Source organism: Crocuta crocuta, unplaced genomic scaffold, assembly GCF_008692635.1.
Source record: "Crocuta crocuta isolate KB4526 unplaced genomic scaffold, BGI_CrCroc_1.0 scaffold800, whole genome shotgun sequence".
NCBI lineage: Eukaryota > Metazoa > Chordata > Mammalia > Carnivora > Hyaenidae > Crocuta > Crocuta crocuta.
Window position 1 is genome coordinate 65,059 of NW_027531027.1, and position 10,712 is coordinate 75,770.

A 10,712-nucleotide genomic window follows, 5' to 3' on the forward strand; every position below is an offset into this window, starting at 1 on the left:
TCTGGCTTTTATTTGACCTCCATTAGCATAATAAATGTTTCTCCATCCCCTCACTTTTCATTTTCAGATGTTTTTAAGTGTAAAATGAGTCTTTTGTAGACAGTATATAGATAAATCTTGTGTTTTTTTTTATTTTTTTAAATGTTTTATTTATTTCTAGGAGAGAGAGAGAGAGCGTGAGCAGGGAAGGGTCAGAGAGAGAGGGAGTCACAGACTGAAACAGGCTCCAGGCTCTGAGCCGGCAGTCAGCACAGAGCCCGACGCGGGGCTTGAACCCACGAACCGCGAGATCATGACCTAAGCGAAAGTCGGACGCTTAACCGACTAAGCCACCCAGGCGCCCCAGATCTTGGGTTTTTTTATACATTCTGTCATCCTATCTTTTTATTGGAGCATTTAGGTCATTTATTTTTAATATATTGATACATGTGTATTTATTATTATATTGTTATTTATTTTGTGGTTGTTTTCAAGATTTTCTCTGAATATTTCTTGTTTTTCTCATTTTCATAGTTTCTTGGTTTTCTTTGGTAATATGTTTGGATTTGTTTCTCTTTATTCTTTCCAGTTTTGATATATGGTTATCATTAGGTTTTTGTGTAACCTCTTCTGCATATAGCAGTCTATATTAAGTTGATGGTTAAGTTTGAACTCATTCTTTTTTAAAAGTTTTAATGTTTATTTATTTTTGAGAGACAAAGAGAGTCAGAGCATGAGACGGGGAAGGACAAAGAAAGAGAGAGGCATAGACTCTGAAGCAGGCTCCAGACTTTGGGCTGTCAGCACAGAGCCCAATGTGGGGCTTGAACCCACGAACTGTGAGATCATGACCTGAGCCGAAGTTGGACGCTCAACCAGCTAAGCCACCTAGGTGCCCTGAACCCATTCTTTATTCCCCTCCTCCCCACATTTTGGGTATATATGGTCATATTTTATATCCTTTTATTTTGTGAAATCGTTTTTTAGAGAAATATTCATTTTTACTGCTTTTGTGTTTCCTACCATATAATGGAATATTATTCATCAATAAAAAGGAATAAATTCTGTTTTTTGCAACAACATTGCTAAGGGGGGATGGGTGAAATGGGTATGTGATTAAAGAGTACACCTGCTGTAATGATTAGTGGGTGATGCACAGATTTGTTGAATCAGTGTATTGTACACCTGAAACTAATATAACACTGTATGTTAACTACACTGGAATTAAAATAAAATTTAAGAGTGAAAAAAAAGTGTTAAAAAATAATATGTCCTTCCATACAAATTTTTGGATAGTTTGTTCTAGTTTTGAGAAGTATGCTGGTGCAATTTTGATTGGTATCACATTGAATGTGTAGAGTGCTTTAGGTAGTAATGACTTCTTAACTATATTTATTCTTCCTATCCATGAGCATGGAATNCCTCAGAGCAGTGGTTCCCAAGTCTGGCAATGCATTAGAATCATCAAATATACTGATGCCTGTATCCCATTATTAGAGATTATAATTTGATCTGAGGATGAGGTCTGAGCTTTTAAAACAACCTTTACAATTCCGATGTGCAGACAAGTTTNTGAAAGCTCACAGAATACATAGTTTACTTTTCTTGCAAGTCTGGTTCACCAAGAAGGGGACTGGTAAATGAGACCGTGTGCTAGGTTCAAGAGAGCCTGGAAGTCTCATCTTGGTCTGTTTCCTCATCTGTAAAACTAGCATGACCACATTTAGGTTATAAAATTGACATGTTTTGTAAGCCATAAAGTACTTCCCAACAGCTTTTGTACACACATACACTCCAGCCTCACTTCACACTCCACTTCCCACTGCCTTTTGCAAATGGCTCAAGGTAATTTCTATGACCTTTATTGGAATTGCAATTAGTAGTAGGAAAATGGAAAGCCTGAAGGACTTCCCAACAAGTAAGCAGGACAGGGCCTGACTATCCCAGGAGGAATCTAGAGATATAAACCATCCTTCACAAGCAATTCCAAAGCCCCAAGTCCAAATGAGTCCAGAAGCATCACATGATCAACGCAGGGCCCATCTGCACTAGAAAAGTTGACCTGCAGCTCTGGAAACTATGTAGGCAATTAAGTCAGACAGTCCTGTCCCTTGGATAGTATATTTTTAAGTCTATTGTCTCCCTTCTAAAATGAGGATGGTAATATCCACTCTCCATAGGACTAAAATGAGGATGAAATGAGACCAGGATTGGAAGGTTGTCTACAGAATGGAAATTACAGTGAATATCTTACAGCCACCCACTATATACTACATACTACAATAAGATATCAAATCACAGAGAAAGACTTCCTAACATTTATTGGCACTGAAATAGAACATGGGTTGAGCATAAACCCCTCCAAAAATTTTTTAAAACCCCCAAAAATATACACACACAAAATCCTGAATACAAAATCTAAACTTTCTTCCCAACCTCCCTGTGGGTGGGTTATTGCCCTTAAGGCAGCTAAACTGCCCTACAATTCCAGGTTGAATTTAGGCAATATGGGGCATATCACCAAGAGAGTGTCAATATAATTCACAGCAATGCACATAAGACTCTCCAAGGTCAGGCAGAATGGAATCAGGGAGGGATCAAAGCCAAGGGATCTGGAGTAGGGGCATTGCATGGAAGGAGCTTGGAACTGAACTCTTGGGAGAAGGCAAAATAAAAACAATAAAAGAAATACCAAGTACTTTAAGAATGGACTGTATGACCTATAGTGACAGGTAACATCACTAATACTGAAAGCTTCTTACAATAATGTTTCTGGCAAAATATTCTTTTATAATATAGTATATGCTTCCCAGGTGTGGGGAATGGTATGGGAATGAGACCAAAATGGTCTTTCCTCAAGACTATATTATCTTCTAAGGGTGCATTAGCAAGAAACACAGAACTCGATGTTGATTAGATGCCACTAGAATATATAATACTGGTAAAAGAGAGAGAGCAAGCGAGCGAGAGCAAGAGCAAGAGAGAGAGAGAGTGAGAGCACACAGGAAACAGAAAGAGGAAGTTACTCCTGGGTTGATAGAAAGAGGTTGGAGTGTAGAAGGGACCAGGCCAGAGCCCCCAACATCTCTCTGGTTTACAACTTCAAGGGACAGCACAGCTGGTGGCAAGACCTGGGAAGAAGTTTGTTAAACAGAAACAGGGCCCAGTCATCACCTTGGAGGGGGTGAGGGAAAGGAGTTATTAGGGATCTCAGGGGGTCAAGTAAACAGTGGGATCCAAGCCAAAGGCTTTTCTCACCACAGTCAGCATCTTCTACCCACTCACCAATTGAAACAACTGGCATCAAGCTCCAGGGCTCACCATTCTAAGGTGTGGATAGCCCTGAAAAAGGAGTGTTGGCCCACATTGCTCTGATGGAAGCTCTGATGAAAGAAGTGGTCTCAGAACCCTGGCAGAGAAAATGCTGAAGCCCAGTGTGAACATTTCCTCTCTTTGGCAAGAGTCCTGGATAGGACTGGCTAGGTTTTTGGGTAGCTATCCCTACCATTCTAGATGGAGGGAATTTGGGGATTGGGTTTGGGAGGGGCAGATCCCAAGAAGGAAGGATATACCTCCACCCATAGAACTCACTTGAAACAAGCCTAGGCTCCTACAAGGCATTGGAGTAGGATATCCTATCCAGCCTTGCCTGAAGAGAATGGCCAACAGCCTTCTAAGATGTTGGTGAAGTCTCTTGAAGGTACTGTCTCCTCCCATCTCACCATGGAAAGAAACTGAATTTCTAAACTCAGGGATAAAACTTATTAGAACTGAGTTTGTAACAGATTCCATCGGAAGGTATAGAGAAGCATGACTGAACATCTTTTTAGTTCCCAATCATTATAAAGCCTAAATAATAACTCTAGATGAAAGGAGAATTGGAAGGTCTAATCCTATGTCATTTGACATCCTACAGCATATACCCAGGGCCATGCCTCCTTTCCTAAACCCTGTGATGCTCTGCAAATCACAGGACCCTGAGAAGGAAGTCAGTTGTGTGGCAGGGATTTAGGGGTTATTTTTCAATCAATACCACACTTGACTCCTACAAAACAACAGTACATGTGGGGGTATTTCTCAAATCAAGTGGGAACTGCCTCTGAGCTAGGGAAGTGGTCTCTTCCTGTAAGCTAGATTAAATGGGACAGAGGGAAAAGAGGGTCCAATTGGCACCATGGTGGGTCATTTATTTGTCCAAGGAAGTGAGTAGGAGCTGAGGGGCTAGGTTTGGTCCCATGGCTGCACTGAATGCTTGGCATGACTCCAGGGCTGCTCTAGTTAGTGGCTTCAGCACAGTGTGAGTTAGGCAAGAGTATAGGAGTAGGGGGCAAGGAAGAAGGAAGGAGGGGTTCCTACAGGTAGGGTGACCATTACATGGACTCAAATTCATCGATGCGCTGCTTGGTATTGCCCTGCCGGATCTGACGCAAGGTCTTGTATTTATCTCTGCCAAGTCGCATGTTCTCAGCATGTATCATGTCATTTGCAGTCTTCTTGGACTCATCACGGGCATTGGCCAGTTCTGAAGTAAGGGCCTGTAAGGGTATAAGGGGATGAGGGGTTAATGGCTTACTCTAACTTTACCTTCCCTTATTTAACCAGATTCTCTCTCTCTTCCCCTGCCCCCCCTCAACACACACCCTTTCACCCATCTCTTTCTATACACTAACACACACACATTTTGGAGTTCCATTTTCAGCCCTGTTGGGACTGCAGTTGAGCAAAAATAAAACACCACCCCACAAACTTAGGGGACCAATCAATTGATGGCAGGTATTCTCTAAGAGTAGAACAATGGTAGAAATTGGGTTAAGGTATTTTCTGAATACAAAAGGTAAATGGAGTAAGGGGCAAAAAGAAAAAAAAAAAAGGAAAAGGGGGCCAAGGTCTGATGAGTAAGTGATGGGTACCTACCCTTAATTCCCTGATTTGAGAAAGGCTCAGCCTCACATACTCCACTGAGACAGGCTCCTCTACCTAACCCCCATGATGATCTAGGGAATGCACATGGTATCTTTGACCCTTTGGCCCTGCCTGGATACCTTCAGGTGCTTCTGAACACGCTCATTCTTCTCTGCCTCTGTGGTACGTTCCTCCTCACTGCGGTCCTTGGCCATGGCATCAGCCCGCAGGTCAGCACTGGCCTCTGCCCCATTCTCATCCTGCTCATCCTGCTCATTCTCAGCAGGCTCGGCTACATGAGGTGTACTCATAGCAGTCTTCAGCTCAGCACGGGTCTTCTCCAAATCTTCTTGTACCATCTGAGCCTGTCCAGTTAACAGAGGGAAAGAAGGATCAGCAGTCAGACCAGGATAACTTGTGGCATCCTACATCTGCATAGAATAGCCCATCAGGAAGCAGGCACCAGGTAGGGCAGGTCACTTTGTCTCTCTTTAGTTTCTGTAGCAGTATAATAGGAGCAATTTACTAATGTCCCTGGTGTACTAGAGAATTCTAGGAAGTATTTAAGAAAGGCTTGAGCTCTTTCTCCCATGATGCCTGCTGTCAATGAGGGATAGAAGGGGTAAGGAGCCCAAATCTGAGGAATTTAAGGAACTGAAACTTATGCATATAGTACTATTTCACATAATGCTTGATCTGGGCACTGCATCTCACCTTCTGCTGCCATTCCACAGCTTCACTTTCTTTCTTCTGTCGAGCCATCTCCAGCTGGGAGATTCGAGCTGTCAACTCTGCCATTTCCAAGGCCTATGGATAAGTTGGGAGGTTGTGAGAGCTGAGCCTTCTGGTCCTCAAGCCCCAGGTATCTTCAACACCAGTTCCCCTGGGGAACCAATAGGGAACCTGATGTTCCACTTGCATGCTTTCCTGGAGGCTGTTTTTACCACACCTCCTCTAGGAACCATGGAGGACCACTCCTATTTTCAGATATATTATTTTACTAACTCCAAATCATTTCCATATAAGTCAGAGATTCCTACCTAGACTATAGACGTCCTGAAGACAAACATGTCATTTCTCTCTTCCTCATCTCTCTCTCTCTCTTTCTTCACTGTCTCCTTCCCTCCTTTTCTATCTCCTCCATCTCTATATATCTTACATACACTACTGCCCACTGCATAGTTAGGGCCTGCTTTGGAGATCACTGTATCACTGCCTAAAGTGCCAGACCCTTTCTTGTTTTCCTAGAATTCTCAGGGTTTCCACTAAGATCCCTCCCAGGACAAGTATAGAAAAGACACTATAGTGTCACAAGAATATCTGAACAAGGGAAAAAGCTTATGCACACCCTCATACTTTGGACAAATCTCCTAGAGGAAGCTTCCCTCTACTAATTAGGTCTTAGTTCCTATACTGTCACTCCAAACAGTAGAGGGGAAGAGCATATATCAAGGAATTTGGGCCACAGGTTCTTTATTTCTGAGTCACAGAACCCTTGGAAATATGATAAAAGTAAGGATGCCAAGCCTTCTCCCCCCAAAAAATGCATAGACACATAGTTTTACATATGATTTTAGAGAGCAAACTCTTCAGAGAGAGGCAAAAAAATGGGTTCTCATCCTTATTCAGTGACATTGTGTGACCTTTGACAAGCCTCTTAAACCTCTCTGAGCCCTAATTTCCTTATCTGGGCATAGTATCCCATATGGGTTAACCTCATAGGGTTGTTGGTAGAGGAAATAAGACAGTAAGAGGAAAGGAAAAGTTGCTAGAATAGCTTGTAACACATAGGCAGTCAATTAAGTGTGAATCCCTTCACTTCTTTCCTCCCTCCCTTTCCTTTGTCAGGTCATAAGCTCAGATTCCCAAGGGCTAAGAAAGTAGAATAAAAGTAAGGGTTAGGGAAGACAGTTTGCAAAGCTTTCTGGGCCACACCAGTGACTTGCTTTTGAATAAGCTATCTGCTAGGGGCCCATAGACTGGCACCCTACTGGAAGAAGCCAGCCCTGCAGGCAGGAGTAACTGAATAGGTAGGCAGGCAGGGAAGAAAACTCAGGTACCACAATCCTAGCCCATTTTGTAGCTTTACCAGCTGTTCCTGGGTCTTCTTCTGATCCTGGGAGGCCTGCAACAGGGCCTCCTTGGCCTCTTCAGCTTCTTGACGCTCTTTGGCAAGTTTTTCAGCCTCGCTCTGGGCACGCTTCCGCTCCTGCTCAAGCTCCAGAGCCCTGCGGGTCTGTTCTTCCAGTTCTGGAAAGAGAAGAAGGGGGAAAAGTGGTGAAGAGTGCAGAGATGAAGAAGGAATACGTAGTTTCCTTCCTGGAAATGCTTCACCCCAGAACATAGCTGGCACTCTTCCTCTTGCCCCATCTTTCACCTATCTGTAGCTATTTGGATTATATACCCTGATCCTGCAACTCAGGTAGAAGGGTCTCCAGTTCATAGAGTCAGGCTCTAGGAAATCCCAGTCTCAGAAATGACTCTAAGCCTCACCATGTTGAGCCTTCTTAGTCTGTTCCTCGATCTGCTTCAGTCTCTCCATCAGTTCCTCCTTTTCCCGTTCAATCTTCTCCTTCTCTTTTTCTGCCATTTCACGCTTCTTCTTCTCATTTTCCAGCAGAGCACTAAGAAAAGAGAAAGGATGGAGTAGAATATCAAGGTTACATGGAAAGGCCCACGTCTCCCTGGCCTTGGATCCTCCATGAGCCTCTGAAATCTTAGGCTTCTAATGCCTGCTTCCTGGGGAAAGGGATGCCTGAGACTTAAAGGAGGAAGTGTTGTCCCTGTATAGCTCCCTCTCTCTCCCCATCCCAGGATGGCTTCATATCTTTGTTTTATATAATTTGACACCGTTGAGAAATTTCTGATCCAGCCCCAGCATCCACTCCAGTTATACAGAACCTACCGTTCCATCTGTTTCTGGTGTTTCTCCTCCCGGGCCTGTGCCTTCATCTGCTGCACCTCAATAGTGTCAGGTTTGCGGCGGCGCATGTATAGTTCATGGTTCCCCATGCACAGGGCCAAGATACGCTTGTTAATCCGCAGCCGGGGAGCATAGAAGACAAAGTCCTGATGAGAAACCAATAATCAAAATGAGTTTGAAGGGACAGTTGAAGATAAGCTTTTGTCTTTTGAAAAGCTAAGTCCAAAAGCATAGGAAGAGTTATTTAGCCCAATTTTCTCATGTTACAAATAGGAAAATTAATTATCAGAGTGGTGAAGTGACTTGCCCAAGGTGACATAGCAAGCTAGCAGTAGACCCAGGACTAGATCCCAAATTTTTTGACTCTGAAAACCACCAAACTACAATTTCTTTAAACTTTTGCTTATGAAAGCATCCTAAAATACCCTTAGTCTAACTGAAAGATAGGAACTGACTATATCTGCTAATTAGGGATCCTGCTGAATCTGCACAATAAGCTGGTGAGTTCAGTATGGGTGGCTGGACTGTTTCTGTAATCTCTTAAAAGCATATCCCAGACACAGCCCCTTAAATCATTTTTGAATAAAACAAGTTGTAAATACATACATGAATACATAAATCTCCTGAACGCTGACTGTCCTGGCTGTCCCTTTTTAAAAATAAGCCCTTAATCTTAGCTGGCTTTGTTACTTAAGTTTTTCTTATGAAAGTTGAACACAGTAGCAGTTTCAATAACTCCCCCCACCAACACACAAAAATGAAAACCACGTGAGTCTGAGTTTGTTAATACAGATACCACTGGACCAAGGTTATCAGATAATGGATTAACTACTAGCTCCTCTGCCACTGAACCCAAACTACTACTGTCTCATATATTTCAGTGTGCAGTGGAAGGAGCTCAGGCTCTAGAGATCAAATAACCCAGGTTTACCATTTTTAGCTGTGTGATCTTGTGCAAATCACTCCATCTCTTTGAACCTCAATTTCATCAGTTATAAAATTGGTATGCTACTACTTAACTGGCAATGCAGTTGAGGGTTAAATGAGATAACATATATAAAGTGTCTAACAGCAGAAGTTAAGAGACTTCAGGGCTGGAGAAGAATGGTTGAGCATCTGGCTCAGCATGGCCATTAACCTTTTTTGAACATGAGGTACACCTAAAGAGGAGACTCTTTTGTTTTCTATCCTACTCCCGATCACCAGCTTTCCAGTCTTATCAGCCACAGGAAATTGAATGGGTGAAAACTATAGTGAGAATATTAAAGGAATGAATGGACCCAAAGCCTTTTCTTTTTCTTGGGTTGCTCTGGAGATAAGTCTTGAGAGGACAGCAGCAAAGTTATAACAAAAAACAAATTTGGAGAATCATCTTTGGATCTGCACTTTTGACTCTGTTCTTTCTTTACAATTAAAAATAAATCAAGTACACAAATAATTTCACTTTCTGGATCCTAGATGCTTTGAAAAATAAGATACAGTCTCTGTTCCACCCCTAGAGCATCAGGGCAACAGAAGACAGTGGCTATGAAGCAGCATTTATACTACCTATGGCTCTCCCTCATCCATGCTTCTCCTGAGATACAGGTAGCAGGGTGACACCAGCTACAGGATGCCTCTTAGCCATGTCTTTGCATCAATATCCCCTTCCAGTGTCAATCTCCTTTTGTGCCTCATTTTTGGAACCCCCAAAAACAAAAGCCAGGAAAATGAGAGCAAGATACAATGATATTGCTCCTAGCATTATCCAGGTCTTGGCAAGTACCTGTCTTGGCCAGTAGGAGGAATCACTTACCGGGGCTTTTTTGTCAATGGGCTTGATGACAAATTTCTTGTCGTTGAAAGAAATGTTTCTGATTTCACTCCAGGGAAAGCCTATCTTAGGAGTCAATCTGTAGAGAACAAGAACATCAGGACAAGGGAAAGACAAGAAGGACATAGAGGGTTGGTGGTTTGCCTTCCACACTCCCAACTTCTTCCTTAAGGAGGTAGATCCAGTGTTATCCTATGCCACCAGGTCAGATGTTAGTATTAAGGTGCACAAAAGACCTCCTCATTCCATACCCAACATATTTTTCCTTGTCCCAAAATTTGAGGGTTTTTTTTTTTTTGTATTTTTTGTTGAGGCATGGACCTTATAAAAATCTCTCACAAGAATCGCCAGTCTTATTTTATTGGGAGTCTTTCTCTCGAGGTTGTAACAGCTGGGGAGATGTAAACAATGAGCTCTAAGATTCAGAAATTACATGAACAATAATTTATCATATCCATCCTCACCAAGGGCAAACCAAGCAGGAAAAATAAGCAAGTGAGATATGTCTGTAGCAAGAGGGATTAGAAGCCAAAAGGCATTTAATCGTTATATTGGAATGTGATTAATTATAAATCCTCACAAGCTAGGTTCTAGGCTAGTGCTGTCCAATGGAAATATAATGAGAACTACACACGTAATTTTAAATTTTCTAATAGCCACTTGAAAATAAGTAAAAAGAAATAGGTATAATTAACTATAATAACAGTTCATTTAACTCAGTATATCCAAAATACTATCATTTGAACATGTAGATTAAAATAAAAAATACCAATGAGACATTCTACATTCTGTTTTTCACACTAAGTCTTCAAAGTCTGGTGTATAGGTTATACATATAGTATATCTCAATTCAAGAGTAGCCACATTTCAAGTGCTTAATAGCCATATGTGGCCAGTGACTACTATAGTGGACAGTGCAAGTCTAGCCAACACAAGATCTAGAGGCCTGGGAGGTTGTACAAACATTTGGGCTGATCTAAACTAGGTAGAAAAAGGTGGGACCCAGGTGAGACCCAGAAGAGACCCAGGAGATACAGTCCTACTTCATGATGAGCCCTAGGTGTCAGAGTGGCTCAAATAAACTAAGGTACCTCT

At 42.2% G+C, this 10,712-nt stretch overlaps 1 protein-coding gene across 1 annotated transcript in view; it reads right to left on the reverse strand.

The window, feature by feature from the left end:
- Positions 1–2,283: 2,283 nt before the first annotated feature.
- Positions 2,284–10,712, reverse strand: part of MSN (moesin) — a 68,091-nt gene continuing 59,662 nt past the window's right edge. Inside the window, exons 7-13 of the mRNA XM_077770995.1 lie at positions 9,600–9,696; positions 7,787–7,950; positions 7,375–7,505; positions 6,971–7,131; positions 5,596–5,688; positions 5,022–5,246; positions 2,284–4,514 (exon numbers count right to left, since the gene is read on the reverse strand). Of these exons, the coding sequence (XP_077627121.1) occupies positions 4,350–4,514; positions 5,022–5,246; positions 5,596–5,688; positions 6,971–7,131; positions 7,375–7,505; positions 7,787–7,950; positions 9,600–9,696 (1,036 nt within the window). The 3' untranslated portion in view covers positions 2,284–4,349. The remainder of the gene's footprint in view (positions 4,515–5,021; positions 5,247–5,595; positions 5,689–6,970; positions 7,132–7,374; positions 7,506–7,786; positions 7,951–9,599; positions 9,697–10,712) is intronic.